Source organism: Dicentrarchus labrax, unplaced genomic scaffold, assembly GCF_905237075.1.
Source record: "Dicentrarchus labrax unplaced genomic scaffold, dlabrax2021, whole genome shotgun sequence".
NCBI classification, from domain to species: domain Eukaryota; kingdom Metazoa; phylum Chordata; class Actinopteri; family Moronidae; genus Dicentrarchus; species Dicentrarchus labrax.
In genome coordinates this window covers 15585182-15602793 of record NW_026136714.1, presented here as the reverse complement: position 1 = coordinate 15602793, position 17612 = coordinate 15585182, and the positions used below count along the sequence as shown (strand labels likewise).

Here is a 17612-nt window from a genome sequence, read left to right as displayed (position 1 = left end):
AGGGTTGACTAACTTTATGCTCCCAAACTGAATAATTCATAGAATAATCTTTTAATATGCACAGCAAATCCAGTTTCTTGCTAAATACTCTATATTAATCTATATTTACTGGCAGTGGCTATTGTACTGGCTGAAATGAGTGTGATAGCTATACACTCTCTTTTTTCATTAACAGATATCCAAAGAAACATTACACACTGGGATTTGATTTGTTTAATGAATTCTTTGAGACACAAAATGGATCGCAAGCCATCCTTTCCTGGCAGGATCGGGGTTCCGATAAACTAAACCTCCCATTTGAGTCCAACAAAAGAGAAGCAATTAGGCTGGCATTAAAACAAAACTACTTTAAAATGAGAAATTTGATTACAGTAACATCAACAACACAATTCTTTTATAAAATTCAGCCATATTAGGACAACAAAGCCAGACAGTCCATATTTGAAGTTGAATGATAAGCAGGTCTTTGAGACATTAACTAGCAGCAACATAATTCAAGGGCGTGGACCCTCACAGTGCAGCTACCAATCTGTGGCACCATTACAACAAAATTAAGCCTTGGTGGCAAATAAATACATTTATCTCTCCACTGATCTAACTGAGATTACCTATAATTTAGTTTCAGATTAAGTGTTTGCAGTGATGTAGCAATTAGCTGGACCAGTTGTTTGATTTTTCCAAACCTTACCACTGGGTGTAAGCATGAGCAACTTTTTGCCCAACATTCTCAACTATATGTTCTTGCACTATAGTTACAACACTTCCTAGCATGTGTAGAAATAGATACAGGCCAGGGTTAGCAGAGGAAGTACAGTTTTACCGTCCTATCGTTCACACTTGAAAGGCAGTGGAGGGGCAGTACAAATCTATGAAATATGGGTAGATCAGCATTGTCAAAAGATAAAACCATGATCCTGAAAAAAAAAAACCTACAGGGTGGTTTCTCTAACACAGAGACACAGATACAGACACATATTGTGGGCAGAGCTGCTTTCGAGGCTGAAGGAGAGACGGACTGATGCATGTCAGTGCAGAAGACAAATTAAACAGGATTTAAGATGAATACGATTTAAAAAAAAAAAAAGAAAAAAAAAGATCCTGGCCATTATGAAAGGTACACTGCCATTCAAACATTTTTTCAATATACATTGCATTTTTTTGGTAAAATCTCAAACATAATTGGAAATTCATCCTAAAAACCTTGTTATAAAATAAGGAATAAGTGAACTGATGAGACTTTTTGGTTTAATTTAAAAGTCTTCATCTTGATGACTTAACAGACCTCAAGACACTGTAATTAGCAGACATCATACCATCGCCACGTCTATTCTTAGAGCTGTAGTGTTGACAAACACTGGGTCTTACCTGACTGTGGACTGTTGAGTCTATACAGTGTCACAAAGTTGGCATCAAGTATGTAGTCTGCAAAAGATACCTCAGCATGGTGAAAACCTAATACACTTACTGTTAATCATATAACAGACAATTACTTACATTTTATAATTTCAGAGATTTCCCACTAAATCTGCAATGACATTACTTGAAATGTAATGAGCTTAAAAACAACTTGACTGGCAGTGTAGGTAAACAAAAACATGAGGTGCATGCATAATGGCTTGTCTTGTTAAAATAAAAGCTTTAAAAAGCTCCTCTGAGGAGGAGAGCTTTAAGGGGGGGGAAACAACACACATAAAAAGGCCCTATTTGGCTTCAAGTCAAGGCGTCCTGGCTTTGGCTTTTAACAGGCTCCCATTGGCCCAACAGTCCCATTCAAATTTAAGGGTTTCTGGACTTTGGGTTGCCATGATGTCTGCCTGGACAAGAGTAGAACCTCATGGTTTGTGTAGTCACAGCTGCTGCTCACTCCACTGGGCTCTTCCTGTGACCAGAGCGACCCAAATTTCGGCAGGCTAAACTACCTGAAACAAAAACAGAATGCAATTGTGAAAAATGTACTCCAAAACATGGCCCACTTTTTATTTTATCAGACTAAATGACAAAACAGGGCAGAATTCCTCATCCTGAAAAACTGACTACTCCTTTGCTGCTTTATTTACTTTATTTCAGGTTACAAGTATGATCAGTCACAGAATATGTTCTTGGACTATATAGAAAACAAATGAAAACAGGAGCAACATGCAAAACATCAGCAAGCGTGCTGTCCAGAGTCCAGAGACAGATGGATGAACCTGAACATGCTCGAAACCTTTCTTGCTCTCACTCTCTCTCCCCACCATGCCTAAAACAAAAATAATATAAAAGTATACAGGGAACCTTGTCTCCATTAATAACTGAACCAAATGGTCATACTATTTATTTCAAAACAAAGTTGTTGGGGTTGGACATATGGGGAATAATAATTCAAACATTGGCTTTGTATGAAGAAAGGAGAGCTGCACCTTTAATGGGGAAAGTACTTTAAAAATCACTTACTATATTAGAGGAAGTCATTTAAAATAAACAATATGTTTTTATTCATTTATAAAATCAACTATACTAGTGAGACTAACAATCTTAAAGCAATAACTCTTCATTGTGACAGTACCTAAAGATTTTTCATTAAAGCAAAGAAAGTAAATTTCCATACCTGGTTGTGGACTCAATATCACATTTTGTTGCTTTCGCTTCTTCTTCTCTTCTTGAATGGGTGAACCCTGAAAAAAGGAAGATAAACAGGGGGCACAGGTGTAACAGTGTACATAATCTAACAAGTGTCAGTACAAACACATTTAACAGGTCCAGTGTGTAATATTTAGGGGGCTCTACTGGCAGAAATGGAACATAACTCTGTTTGCATTAGTGTATTATCAGCTGAATATAGCAATCTTTGTTACCTTAGAATGAGCAGTTTATATCTACAGATGCTGTGGGTTGCCACTGTCACTAGATGAGGCCTTTTGTGTTTTGTGCATTTCCCGCAACCATTGTTTCTCTTTTGTGCTTGGAAGGAGAGGTTGAAGTTGGGAAGTTGCAATCTGCAACTATACTGTTCGATCCAACTAAATCTTACAACTGGACCTTTAAAGAATATTTTTAATTGACTGACACAAAACTGTGCTCGTACCTGTCTCTCCTTTTCTCTCAAATTCCTCAAGTGGGCTGAAGAGGGGGAAAAGCTTTCCATCTTCACATTACCTGCCAAATCGCAATTAAAGATTAAAAAAAGGAAACATATTCCCATTTCTATTGTAACATCAATGTATAAGAACTCCTTGTACTTTATTATTTTGAAGCAATAGAATAACAAAACTATGGAGCTCAAGGAAATATATTTTAGAAGGGCTTAACAATGCATTTTAAAAAATAAGAAACTTTGTCCAAACCTGCAGGGCTTCTGTACAGCTGACAGTCCTTCTTAATGTGGGCACTTGATCCACACAGGAAGCAGCAGCGTATCTCTCTCTCCAGTGCATCTCTTTTCCTCCAGTGCTCACTCTTGTGTCGGACCTGATCCTTGCCCTCCTCACCTGGATCCATTTTGTCTCGCAGGTGCTCTGGCCTTCTCTCAGAGTCCCTTCTATGCTTGGACCTGGGTCAAAATTATCCACAATATAATACAACACGTAGCTTGACACATGGTGCAGATAGACATTCATCTGCAAGTTAGCAGTGGGACAAATTCAGACATGTATTGTGATTATACCTACTTCTTACGCATGGGGCAGTCTTTCATGAAGTGGCCAATCTTTCCACAGATACGGCAGCAGCGGTCATTGGGAGCCACTTCTCCCTCAGTGAGGACTTCGGGGTCGAAGAAATACTCCTTCGATAGTTGAAGACAAATTACAATGTCAGTGCTTAGACAATTTCAGCACAATATGCAAATGTGGTGTATAGACCGCAAATACTAACCATCTGACTGGGGTAGACAGGAGGAAAGGCTTTTACTGGTGTGCCAAATACTGTTCTGCCATTGATGAAAGCCTTCATGATGAAGTTAGTCACTGTTTCCATGACACAAAAAAAAAAAAAAAAGATGTGAGACGGACAAACCAATAAAATACATTTTTAAAGTCAAAAATAAGAGGGAAAGACCACAAGACAGAGGCAATGAGACAGATGGCAGATAAAGACAAATAATCATACTTTTCCTGGACAGACCAGCACCGAGATTATGATTCAGGTCGAACGGATCTGGAATGTGAACAGAAAAGAAAGCAACACAATATAAAAATTTGAAGTATTTTCAGGCAGACAATCATTTCAATTCAGAAAACAATCTCAAAATACTAATTAGTGTAAAGATACAAGTTTAATGACAGGATCATTTCAACAGCTAAGCAGTTCCAAGACACATTCTGCTGCATCTATAATAATGCTTCTGTGTTTAATTCTGTGTTCAGTCTTTATGTGGTGCAAGGGATCCTATGTTTATCACAGGAGCTGACCTTCAATGACAATGTATTTGGACGTCCACTGCTTGTTGAAGGTGGTGAGGCGGCCGTGCTGACGGATACAGACAACGTGCTCTCTGAAGTCAAAGTCCTCGGTATAAAAGCGGAGCAGGCCGAGCCACAGCTCCCCCACCGTCTCGGTGTTCTTGCCGTACTGTGGCCAGCGACTGGGCTGCAGGTGGATTGACATGTTAGTAAGACAGGGTGTCACATTCATATTTTAAAATCTGTCTACAGTGGCACACACCCAGAATGTGAAAATCCAAAATACTCACTAGTGTTTTTAAATCATGAAAGAAGTAGACGTTCCAGCCATCAACTAGCACCTCCGGCTTCTTCGTTCCATCATAAATCTGCAACAAAAACAGTTGAAGAGAGAAGTGAGAAGTTGAACATTTTCAGACTTCATGGCAATATTCACATATGGTCTTAGCTCAAATTTGTATGCGTATGCTTGGGAAAATATTGTCTAGAAAGAGAGGTTTTCTTACATAACAGCATCTGAATGGGAAAAAAATAGCTACAAAGTGAAATCTGTGAGTAATAAATCAATCTTTATCGCTGAGGAAAATTGGCATAAAAACTGAACAAAGAGATTCTGTAAGTTCAATCTTACTTCGCTTGTACACGTTTAAAAGTGTGTTTAGTCAAGAGACAAAAATATAGTTTCTTGGATAGCATAATACTGAACTATATAATTAATGAAACGCAATGCCACTCAAGCAATGAGTAACATTCAAGAAGTAAGCATTATGCAGAACTCAAATTTGAATTAAAAAGAAATCTTAAGTTTGAATCTTTTTAACAAACATGTCATTTGCACCTCTTGCAGCACAGGGATAACAGGTGGGTTTCTCTGCTGAAGAAAGAACAGCACCATGAGGGTGTAAGCATAGGACGAGAGGCTGCCACGTGAAGCATCCCCAATGTCACACATCTGTAATAGGATAAAAATAAACATGATGGTTATACAGTAATGTAATACAATATACAGCATAATATGACACTGGAGACATATAAGGACACTTTAGCTATAATAAGACTCACCTTGGCAAAAACCTTCATGACATAACAGAGGATCTTAACTCTCCTGTCAATGGCAGCATATGAAGCTAGCAGGTGTGTGTTGTGCAAGGCCTGAAAAGAAATACAATTGTCTTAAAGCATGGCGATGTAAGTTATTCAATATCAAATTTGACACAAACTGAAGCAGAAATGAAAAAAAGAGAGAGCCCTACCAAAGTGTTGTAGAGGCTAATGTCTCCCTCCAGGCCAGTGCGAACATGGTAGAACTTCACAATGGGTACTTTAGCAGTAGTAATGGGAAGGATGTTCTTCAGACCTGCAGATATGGAAACAGGTTATAAGGGATGCATTCACATTGTTTAATTGGGTTCTCTACATTTTTACTCTACATCTTGCTTCCCAAGGAATTTGTCAAATAAAAAGTATTTCAACATTAGCTTTTCTTTTTTGGCATGTTAACATTACCTCCAAAATTAAAACGAATGGAATGGCTATGAGCTTAAAAAAAACAACTAATATTGTTAAAGCCTCTGGAATGGCGCCGGCGACAACGGCAGTCTGTCATAGCAGCTCCTATCATTGTTGTAGTTTTAGTGTGTTTTTCTATTTTTAACTGTTTTCTTACTTTCTTACTACTTTGTTCACGTCGCCTAAATATTTTTTTGGCGTTTTTGAGCACTTTATTTTTTGTTTGCATGGGTCTCCATGGCGACGGGGAGTCACATTATATACACCCGCAACCAGATGATCGCCCTGAGGTACCCTAGCATCCTGACTGGAGAGAGACCCTCCATACCAGAGGAGCTGAGGAGGAGACGGCGAGGCTGCAGAGTGGCGGTTAAACGGAGGATGAAGAGGAGGAGGTTTAAACCCTTCATCCCTGCAGTCAACACTGGAGACAAACGTGGCTACACGAGCAGATACTGGACTCCAACGTCACCATTCCTGGCTTCCAGACAGTTCGAGCCGACAGGGACACCACGCGACCGGCATGAAGAAAGGAGGGGGACTGGCCGTGCTCATAAACAACAGGTGGTGTAACCCCGGGCACGTCTCTGTGAAAGAGCGTGTCTGCAGCCCGGACATCGAGCTTGTCACCGTCGAACTACGTCCATTTTATCTGCCATGGGAATTTTCCAGTGTTATCGCCATCACTGTCTATATTCCTCCGTCTGGGAAAGCAGAAGCAGCGTGTGACGTCATCCACACTGTGACTGCAGGACTACAAACGAAACACCCGGAGGCCTTCATCATCATCACAGGGGACTTCAACCACGTTTCTCTCGTCCACACTCCTAACCTTCCACCAGTTTGTCACATGCACCACCAGAGACAATAAGACCTGCTGTATGCAAATGTTCCTGTTTTTTATATCTGTAGCCTATTTATTTCACTCAAATGTTGCTGTGACAAGTGAATTTCCCCATTGTGGGATTAATAAAGTTATCTATCTAAATAAACATTAAGACCCTCCAGTGAGCCACTCTAAGTATATGAATGCCAAATTCTTTGTTCACCATCAGCTTCCTAAGATGAGGGTCTAAGGGTAGAGGGTTTTGTAAGCTGCATAGATGAGAAGTTATTTTAACTATATTTGGGATCTTGGGCTACATAAATAAAACTGCCTCAACTTCTTACTGACCTGGGTGTTTCTTCAACAGTCTCGCCAGACTTTCAATTATAGTGATGCAGTCAACATCCTGTGGAAGAAATTAATGAACCGAATTATATTTTATGGATTAGAGATTACAAAGAATCACTCCAACAAAGCACCATTACCATCAACTACCGTGGCCTCAGAATTTAAATTACTCCCGAATGATTGCACTAAAGACCAACAAATAAAATCTTTTGTGTTTCCATCAATCAATAAACTAAACTATTGAGAGTTTCTGACTTACATCTATGGTGTCCTGCCCATCCAGCACCATACAGATGTCTAGGTCACTCTGCCTGAAGCCAAAGCCATTTTTGGATGATCCAAATAGTTGTAGCCGAGCTCCTGTTCACCAACAAGCAGGCTTTGTCAATGTCATCATAAAGGTAAAACATCATTCTAACATTGTGGTGGTTATTGGGGAAGTCAATAAAATGAATCATAATGCTAATCTAAGTTTGAAAAACTAAAAGATGCTAAACAGTGAAGGGGGGGGGGGGTTAACTTCACCAGCAAACTGTCGTTTGACAAAGGTCTCCAGGTCTTGAAGGATGTGCTCTCTTACACCGACTTCCAGTTCATCTGGGGCGAAGTCCGCTGAAAAGGAAACAGACCCATCATCACACCTGACCACAGTCGTACATCTAATTTCAATGATTTCACCAAACTCTAATAATATGCATGTATATTTTCCTCTTTCACCACAACAGTGGACAACATGAGGCTGACTGACAGGATGTCACTGGTAAAAATGTGTGCACATATAAATAAAAGGATTCAAAACTACTACTTATTCTGTGTGGATGCACACAGTACAGTGCTGGCGCAAAGTGTATGCGAGTAAAAAAAAAAAAAAAAAAGAAGCTTTCAAGTAATTTGACCAGGCACAAAAGCAACTGAGCTACTGACAGCTGTAATAATATGATCACATTTTCAGGCACTGCCACATTTGTTTTGTTTTCCTCTGCTGATTTTTGACGGGTGGACGGCTGATTTTCTTCCTGAGCCCTATATAGACATTTGAGGGAGTCGTTTATGCTTGATTGATTGGATTTCACAAATGCACAACTAGTCATGAGAAGATGCCATCAATTAAGTTGAAACGAGCAATTAACAAGGTTGGCTGAAACGAATTTGCAGCACTAACAATCAACTTACACTGCCATTTTACTTGTTAGCACATTTCATTGCCATTAACGTAATCGCCTCTGACCCAAAATACTTATGCAACCATATAATACTCACTGTAGCACTGCTCACAAACTTTGTTAAGGACATTGAGAAACTCTGGTGTTAATGTGGGCAAAGGATCCAACTGGACTTTCTTGAAATCTTCTGGACAATCCTTCTTCAGATGACCGTCACGCTTGCACAAGCTGCACACGACCATGTGTGACTAAGAGATTGAAAAGAGTTTAACTTAACGACTTCCAGTCACCTACAACCCAAATGATTACCACATAACTTTAAAATGTTGACTTAATTTTTAAATCCTTACATGAGGCTATGCTTACCTTCCCTCTGGTGAAAGCTTGTCTGTTGAACTCATAAGACACTTTCTTCAGTTTTGGGGTTTTATTTTCTGGACTCTTATCTTTAATTGTATCCTCTAAATGGGGAGGTGAAAAACTCACAGGTGCTAATTCTACCTCCTCCTCATCCATTGAACCAGGTGTGTCCAAATCTGGACCCTCCTCATCAGACAAAAGCTCCTCCCCTGAGATCTCATCCACTGGGAAAATCTCCTCATCCTCTGTGGTGAAGCTATCCAAGTGGTGTCTGTTATGCGTGTCCTCATCAATATCTACATCCTCATCCTCCTCATCCTCAGAGAGACTGCTCTTGCCTAAGTCCGCTTTTTCCTTCTCTCGCTCTTCATCGGAGTCACTGTATTCCTCAACTTCCTCCTCTTCCTCAATAATGCAATCAGAGTCTTCAGGGCCGTTTTCTACAGATTTAGGTTGATTTGCATGTTGTGACTGAACGCCGAGGTGGCTGAAACCTGATAGAATCTCCTCATTCACATCCTTCGCGTTTGCCCCTTTGATGGATCCATGCTGTGCCTGTGTCTTGTGACTAGCAGCTGGCGTGTTGAGTGGCAGTGCAAAGTACTTGTATGTGGTTTTGAGGCAATGCAGGATGTACTCGTACATTTGCTGGCTGTTCAGTGTGCGGGCCACATTTCTCTTTACAGCAAACGGGTCTGGAACAATGGAAGAGAAATCAGTCTCTTTATGTACTCAACTGAAATGATATGTTCAATTGAAAAAGCCAGTAGACGTATACAAACAAATCTAGGTACAGGCTCTCAGTGTAGTAGCCTTAATCTTACATTTGGAACTTTTCAGTACCACTTAACCAAGTTCAAATAAAAACAATATTAACATGTCCTTTATTGGCTGGGATAGAATTAAACTGAGCATGGAAGTGCAAAAGTGGCCTTTCATTTTGTTGTTGCATGTTTGTTTCAAGCTGAACATTGACTGACCTTCCACAGCGATGCGTTTCTTTGGCCAGTCTTTCATCTCCCGGGAGAGGACAGTAGTGGTCCGCACACTGATCACATTGTCAGCCATGTTGAACTCCAGCGAGTAGAAGCGGAGCATTTCCACCCAGAGAAGCCCGACTTCCACAGGTAGGTGAGGGCTCTGAAACACCAGTGGAACCTGCAAGAAAACACAGTACAGAGTAGTTGTGGGGATAGTGCAATGGTTCCCAACCTTTACTAGTGAAAAAAAAAAAAAAAAAAAGGTCATGCCCCTCTAAAACACAATTTGTTAAACATTACCAATGATGGGGGAAGCAACTAATTTAAAAAAAAAAAAAGGTCAGCGAAATAGCATGAGCAAACTGTTTTTTTCACTCCATAGTTTTCCCCTGGTCATCCACACCCCCCTGCAGTGGCTCTATGCCACAGTTTGAGAACCACTGGGATAGATATTAGGCAATCCTTAGCTCCTCTACTAAACCACACACTGATCTAGAAGAACATTCATCACAGAAAGCAATCAAACTGCCAAAAATGAGGAACCACTACACTATTCTGATAAAAACAAACTACATTAGAGTGTTCATGATTACCTTTCCTTTAATACAGGAGCCCTCTGGTGGCTGTAATGATTCTTTGGAGGAAGGGGTGTAAGCCCAGTGTACATATTCATCCTCAACATGTGTGAGATTGAAGTCTGACAGCCTGCTGAGTGAAAACACCTTAATCTAAAAGACAATCAGATGATTAGATTAGTTTGACAAACACTGAAATTAATACTGAATGTTTTATTACAGGCTCAGGATGACAAGAAACACACACCTCTTGTTTCAGGTAGGTAGGCAAGACGGACTCTTTGCGCTGCTGTAAGAAGTAGATAACCATGAGGGCGAAGACATACGGTGGCAGTCCACCTTCCTCTGCACGGTCAATCACGCAGATCTAAGTCGGAAGCAGGAACAACACGTTAAAGAAAAAAATATAGACATACTGAGTCCCTTTTACTAGTTGCCTAGCTAATATGAGTTACAGGTCAAGGTCTCAGCTGGAAACCTACCTGGGCCCATCGTCTGAGGCCCAAAACCAGTGGGAGGAGGAGAGGTTCCTGGCTGGATAGAGCAGAAAGATAGGAGGTGGTCTGGAACGCATTTTCATTTCCTGCACTGACTTTGCAGACGAGGCCACTGTAGACAAAAAAAGAAAATCAGTTTTCATTAGTGGTTTACTGTAATGTAACCGTGATGTGAGCTATTTTTTCTGTACGAGTGCAAGATAAGCCATTCTAGTATAATAATAAAATAATCCAGTAAATGTCAGAGATACCCACCTATGTTTCTCTTTGCAGATGACCACGGGCACCCTAGCATGAAAATCAGCTTCCAGGTCAAAGAAGAGAGCTGAGGACATAAAAAGACATGTTAAATTTAAAACTTCAGTGACAGTCTAGCACATGACTGTGGTGGAATTTAACAAGGAAAAAAATCTTGCAGTTTACTAAATAAGAGGTGACTCACGGCTCACAGAGAGGCTCTCCTTGACCAACAACAAGACGTCTGGCTGATGCATCTGTGAATACATTCCATTTCAGAGCCTTCATACAACATAAATACAATATAAAAAAGGACATACATATGAATGTAGTGTGTCCAACAAACATCCACAAAAAAATGACCTTTAAATCTAATAATGAATACAAAGTATTAACAGAAATATTTTATATCATTCTGAATATCTAACACCAATATAAGTTATCCTAAACCTCCAATATGTTATGCTATGATCAAAGTCTTCTAACTTACACCTTGTAACATTATAACTTGCATATCTTTTTATGTATTATATTTTTTCTAAAGGAGGTGTTTGAGTGTTTTTGTAAAAGTGGGAAAACCCCAAATAAAGACTAAAAAACCCACAAAAACATTCACACCATCGAACTCACACTGGCCTACTCACGTGAGGTGGATACTGAATGTCAATGTTAACATCAGAATCCTTAAATCCAAACTTAGTGCAAGACGATCCATAGAGCCTGAGCCTGATCTCTACAGATGAGAGAAAGAGAGAGGGAATAATGATGTTCACATTAAAACATAACTCACAGACAAAGCATAAGAGACAACAGCCTGTCCACTACAAAACAATAAGCTGGATGAATTGAGGTCATGTCGCTGTCACCAAACTATTATTTCGCCCCCTCAAGTGACTTACCAGGAAGGACGGACAGAAGTAGGTCTTGCATGATGGAGACAACACTTTGTCTCCTCTCAACATCCTCGTCATTCATCCCATGATCCCGGACAACAGCCTCTAGTGCAGCACTCACTGCACTGATCTGCTCTGGACCAGGAGGCAGAATCTCAGTCAGCATCACCTGCTCTTGCCTCTCCTACGAACACAAACACACAAGCAAACAGGTATTCAAGCTCTTTTTTTTTTTTTAAATGCAGAAACTTACTTCACCATAAAAATACTGCAGTATTTAGTGTAATTGTGTAAATGGTTATTTGCATAATAAGATCATTTCTCACCCTGGCCTTCTTCTTGTGTCGTTTGTCTCTGATATGCCTGTAAGCGTCAGACAGAGATTCCAGGAGAAGATCACACAGAGTGCAGGTGTAAAGTGCAGCAGGGTTGCTGTGGGACCTCTGAACCAATTTACAAAAAGGAGGAAAGTACAGACATCAGACGGCTGTTTAGTCGATTAATCATTTGGTCTATGAAACAACACAAAAACAGTGACAAATGCCCAACTCATCATTGATCATTAAATGTCTTTTTTTTTTGTCTGACCAAACAAGAAGTTTACTATAATGTAAGCAGCAACTTATCACATTTGAGAATCCTGAGCCAAGCTAATTTTTACATTAAAAAAAATGACTGAAACAATAATAACTAATTAATTGACGAATCAAATGTACCTTCTTCAGAGAGTAGATCTCCTCTCTGTTAAGACGCCTCTCTGCCTGCCGTAGGCTGTGGAGGTCTTTGGCTGAGAGTGTTGATTCTTCAAGGCCCCTGTTCTCTTCAGCAAAGGTTTTCTTCTTGTTCCTGTTTCTCCGTCTTCTCCCTTCGGAAAGCAGAAATGCGTCAAAGATATGTTAACTAGGCTTTTGTGGAGATCCTGTTAATTGGTAATGTGTATAAAGTACAGACCGTTCTTACAGTTAGACTCAAGCTAGATTTTAATATACATTACATCATTATGATCAGAGTCAGAGTGGAATGCTAATTGAGACCGCTACCTTACTCACCAGACTCACCTGATGCATGAGCGCTGCCATCAGTGGGCTCTCTCCTCCCCTGCTCCCTGTCCTCCTTTGGACCTTCTCCCTGGGAACTCCTCCTCCAGTGCTGCTGCGAGCGCTCTCTCCAGTTATCATCCCGACTCCCACCACAGTTCTCAGGACCCGAGAACCACCGCAGGTCATCCTTCTGCGAGGGGCTGTGACCACCTCTAAATCCCCCGGGGGAGTAGCTCATGGGCCCCAGTCCTCCCTTTTTGGGACTGGCTCTGTAGGGCCCACCCTGGTTCTTGCCCTGCTGACCTCCCTCAGATCTGAAGTTCTGTCCTCGACCCTGGTCCTGGATCCTCCAGCTTTCTGGCTTGTCTGATGTTGCTCCCCTCTCCCAGCCACCTTGTCTAGCCCGGTAAGGCCTGCCAGAGTTTTCCATGGTTCACTTATGCTAAAACTGCAGGACAACATGTTCAGTTAATATGGAAATACTCCTTATGTAATCAAAAAACATCAAACTGTATGCCAGCAGGATCTCCTGCCAAACTTTTGACTTTGACAGATGTCCTGTCTTTGTAACAGCATCATGCCATTTTAGTTGCCTGTGCAGAAACTTTAATTGGCTGCAACTGCTCACAGCTTTCACAACTTATCATGTAATTCAGACCTCCAATGTTGCAGAACTTTGCAGCTAAAAAACAAACAAGAGACATTCGCAATTTAATTTAAATTCCTGTTTAATCAAGTACCAGACAACAGAGAACAGTTAGCTAATGGTACATTATGTAATTTTAGTCCTATATCATATCGTGACTTCTACCAACTCCTGTTAACCGTTAACAGACATTTATTGGCTGTGAAATGTTGACAGCTCTAAAATGAAAATATGACCCCTGTGGAAAACCTAACGCTAACGTTGATGCCTCTCGTGTTACCACACCTATCACTAATGTAACATCGCCGTTAGGTAAACTGTGCAGGAACAAATGTAACACAGGGTTAGCAACGACTCAAGTTACCTGGCTAACTGCACCGTTAGCCAACTGACCTAACGTTAGCTAACTCCAGCAGCTTGTTATGGCATGGTGTTAGCATACGCTAACGTTAGCTTACTAGCTTCTGCAGCCTGGTTTGCCTTTAACGTTACTTCTTCCTCGTTCTCGAGTTAACGGCGCATAACTTCACTAAGCATGCAGCTGCCACACCGGCAACAAGTTAGAGTTACTCACCAAACATAACGTTAGCTAACTTGCCACATAACTGTATCCCAGCTAACGTTACTGTTAGCTGCGGCTATTTAGCCTACTAGCTAGGACACATAACAGCTAGCTACCCAGCTAGCAACAGCTAGCGTTGCTGTTGTGTCTCACAGCTTTTTGTTCAGCGGTTCAACCTGCAGCTACAGTGAAGACAGCCACCAGTAAAGACGTCAGCGATAAGTATCCATGAATAATATTAAAGTCAAGTAGTTACCTTGTGCACAGAGGGCATACTTGAAGCCTGCTCAGGTCTGACTAGGCATGATCGCTTGTCTCGTACTGGAGTTTGAAAGGTGACGTACAGGCTGTGTGTTTTGTAGTCGTCAGCGTTAAAGTCCCGCCCACCGCGATGAACAACAGTCTTTAATAATAAACACTATCATTTAAACGTTATGAAATATTTTTATATTGTAATTAACTGCGTGTAGTTGACATGTCAGTTGAGGGAAACTCCTTGAAGCTAAAGTTGGAGCAATCTGGATAAGCTCCAATCTCCACTCTTTATTGTCAGTGTGTTACTGTTTTTGAGATGTTCCTTAGTTTTGCACAATAATAACAATAAAACACAGATTTTCCTATAGTTCTATATATAACCTGCATTCTAATACATTTTAATTCATCACATCATCATCATTTTCAGTTGTTTCATATTTAATGTATATAAATCTAAAGTGAAAACAATTTATTTACTTATGATGCATGTATACATCTGTGAATGTAAGCTAGTGACATTAATGTTTCAACATTAGGCTTAAAACATATATTTTTTTTACATTCTTTTTGTAAGGATAGATCTAATAATTTGTCTCATGAAATAGGCGTCCAGACAGCTAAAGGTATAACATATGGTTCAAGGTTTAGGATAATTAACTCTACATGGAACAAGTGATTGTTAAGCCTCGGTTGCCGGGGCGACGGGAGAAAGGTGCGCTGCAGGAGCGGGGAAGACCCCGGGAAAACTGACGTCACCAGACGGAACTCCCCTCGCCCGCATCCAGGAGACCGCCGCCGTGTGGACCTGGCCCCAGTAACACACAGCCAGTGGACTGGTGGCCGATGTGCGCGCAGGGTACCGGAGATGGTGTCCTTTGTGAGCGGTGGATGTCACTCCGAGACTGTGTACAAACGGAGACGGACGACCGGCGCGTCTCCTCCAACAGACGCGCTCACACCGGTCCACCAGCGGCAGACTGTCCGGCACAGAAAGCAGACACTCATGTCCAAGTTGAGTGACTCCGGTTTCGAGGAAGACTTGGGTTCCTCCCCGATTTCGTCCCCGGCTCGGATAGATGTGTCCCCGCTACGTTCAGACGAGCCTCCTGCAGGACAGCTGTCCACCTGGTACCTCCAGTACGGCGATATGGGATACAAGATCCAGAGGGAGAAGGAGGCGCAGTTTCATCCCTGCAAAAGCTTGGCACGCCAACCACAAGTAATTTATCTGCCATAATTGTTTACCAAAGATTTGCCTACTTTTCCATTTTATAAGAGAACAGCATGTAATCCAAAAATATGATTTTGTCATCTAACATAATGGGTTATACTTCTGAGTTATTAACATTGCCTTTTGGTGTTAGACCCAATATTTCAAATGCACTGTTTTATGCACTTAAGGACAAAAACACATTCTATCTTCAAGCCACTGTCAGTAAAATCCTCCTTTTTGTCTTCTATTAAATAATAGGTGTTGCTTTCAGTCTGCTGCTTATACAACTGGATTTTGTGTTTTACTTGCAGTTGACTGCAGAGGCCCGGTGTACACTCGTCAGCTGGCTCATCCCTGTACACAAACATTTCCGTCTGTCCTTTGAGTGCTGCTGCCTGGCAGTGAACATCATGGACAGGTTTCTGGCGTCCACGCCGGTGGCTGCTGACTGCTTCCAGCTACTGGGTGTCACTGCACTGCTTCTAGCCAGTAAACAGGTGCGTCTTTTTGAGCGTGGTAAATGCTTGAGGAACTGAATATAACTCACTCAAGCAATATAACTTACTCCCTTTTTCTCTGTCCGCCAAGGTGGAAGTGTGCTCCCCGCGGATCAGCCACCTCTTGTCGTTCTGCTGTGATGCTTTCAATAAGGAGCAGCTCTGCAACCTGGAGTGTCTCATCCTCCTCCGGCTCAACTTCCGCCTCGCTGCACCCACCCTGGCCTTCTTCCTGGACTATTACACTAACTCCATCGAGGCTGCCCAACATGTGTCTGAGAACGCAGGTGGCGATAGGTTTGCAAGAATGATTCCAGACTCAAAAAGACCAAGGCGGTGCAGCAACCTTGCACGAAAGGTGTGCGAGTTGAGTCTAGCGGACTATGCTTTCAACAAATACCCACCATCTCTGACTGCAAGCTGTGCACTGACGCTGGCCAGTGAGCTACTGAAAACTGAACAGGGGCTTGTAGAGCATGCAACAGTCCAGTCAGAGAAAAGGACGGGCAGTTTTGTGGATGAACTATGTACCCAACCAGCTTCTGCCCAACCACCCGAGAGCCCTGAGCTTTCTGAGGGAGACTCTCTGTCCTCTCTCAAGGGCCACTTCCTGTCTGTGAGTCCAGGGAGCTTCAACCACAGTCTGGCCCAGGAATGCAAAGACAACCTGAAGCTGCTGGTGTCATTAAACCAGGAGACATTGCAAGCGATGTCTGCTATGTGAATGAAAGTGTTGTCACCACTCAGATGTTAGCAAAATGCCAAATTCCCCCTCAATCATGGGGGTTATATTTTTGGGGTTAAGTGATGTTTGGTGTTTATGCAGATCTATCGATCTAATCTAAACCTCATGTATACCTCATACAACCAGCTGATTGCAGCTATTGAATGTTTTACACATAGCATAGTTGTTTTATATTTATTGACAGTCGGTTATTGTTTATCAGTAAAATATATTAATATATTCTGTTTATTTTAATTCATTCAAAATCAAAGTCATTATATTTACTGTATTTGCACTGACTTGCTGCAGGTTTATGAGTTCTGTTACTGTTGCAACCTCTTCAATGAAGGACCTGAAAAATGTACTGTAATAACTTTTGTAATATGAAATAAATAATCAGTAAAATGAATTTGTGTTGGTCTCTGAATGGATAATACAATGTGAAGCCATGATTTAAACTCCCCACCTGTTTGATTAAAGGCACACAAATCTGTCCAGATATAATGGACACTGTATGACATAAATAAGAATTAATTAAATTTGACCTCAAAATGCATCACCTACACTTAAAAGTTGTCTCTGTTGGCAGCTGTATCTGGATTTAATGAGCATAGCAGGGGTTTGTAGTCTGGGCATAAGCCTGCATTGCAGTGTTTGGACTTTTTTTTATTAAACTCATAAATAAATGATTGCTCTGTTATATTGCTGACAAGTTGACACAAGAGCCCATCCTTTCAGTCTGACATAAATCAAAATATGAGGTTACAGGCCCTCTTTAGGGATAATAGAAGAAATAAAGACCTTTCTCATAATATAAATTCTTTCTGAGGCTTATGAACTATTGTAGCTATTTGCCATGCAGGTCGGTTTACCCACATCTCTTTGCGTCACAATTTGAAACAGGAACT

General features: G+C 41.2%; 2 protein-coding genes across 3 annotated transcripts; one reads left to right on the top strand and one right to left on the bottom strand.

Moving 5' to 3' along the window:
• Nucleotides 1–198: 198 nt before the first annotated feature.
• tut7 (terminal uridylyl transferase 7) lies at nucleotides 199–14385 on the bottom strand. Of its 2 annotated transcripts, none has more exons than XM_051422440.1 (29): nucleotides 14272–14385; nucleotides 12817–13255; nucleotides 12484–12632; nucleotides 12094–12210; nucleotides 11774–11951; nucleotides 11519–11607; nucleotides 11080–11131; nucleotides 10893–10962; nucleotides 10623–10749; nucleotides 10388–10507; nucleotides 10159–10293; nucleotides 9566–9743; nucleotides 8592–9280; nucleotides 8323–8473; nucleotides 7588–7674; nucleotides 7322–7422; nucleotides 7063–7120; nucleotides 5633–5736; nucleotides 5442–5531; nucleotides 5218–5331; nucleotides 4670–4747; nucleotides 4389–4566; nucleotides 4087–4134; nucleotides 3853–3944; nucleotides 3648–3763; nucleotides 3324–3529; nucleotides 3065–3135; nucleotides 2588–2654; nucleotides 199–1919 (listed from the first exon to the last, which is right to left on the bottom strand). In XM_051422440.1, exons 2-29 carry the CDS (start codon nucleotides 13235–13237, stop codon nucleotides 1861–1863), a joined length of 3945 nt encoding a protein of 1314 aa, XP_051278400.1. In that variant the 5' UTR covers nucleotides 13238–13255; nucleotides 14272–14385; the 3' UTR covers nucleotides 199–1860. The 2 variants fall into 2 exon arrangements, with proteins under 2 accessions (XP_051278400.1, XP_051278401.1); XM_051422441.1 differs by having other exon boundaries at nucleotides 12826–13255.
• Nucleotides 14386–14478: 93 nt separating this feature from the next.
• Nucleotides 14479–17113, top strand: LOC127375985 (cyclin-O). Its single transcript, XM_051422442.1, has 3 exons — nucleotides 14479–15489; nucleotides 15795–15980; nucleotides 16072–17113. Exons 1-3 carry the CDS (start codon nucleotides 15136–15138, stop codon nucleotides 16702–16704), a joined length of 1173 nt encoding a protein of 390 aa, XP_051278402.1. The 5' UTR covers nucleotides 14479–15135; the 3' UTR covers nucleotides 16705–17113.
• Nucleotides 17114–17612: the final 499 nt, after the last annotated feature.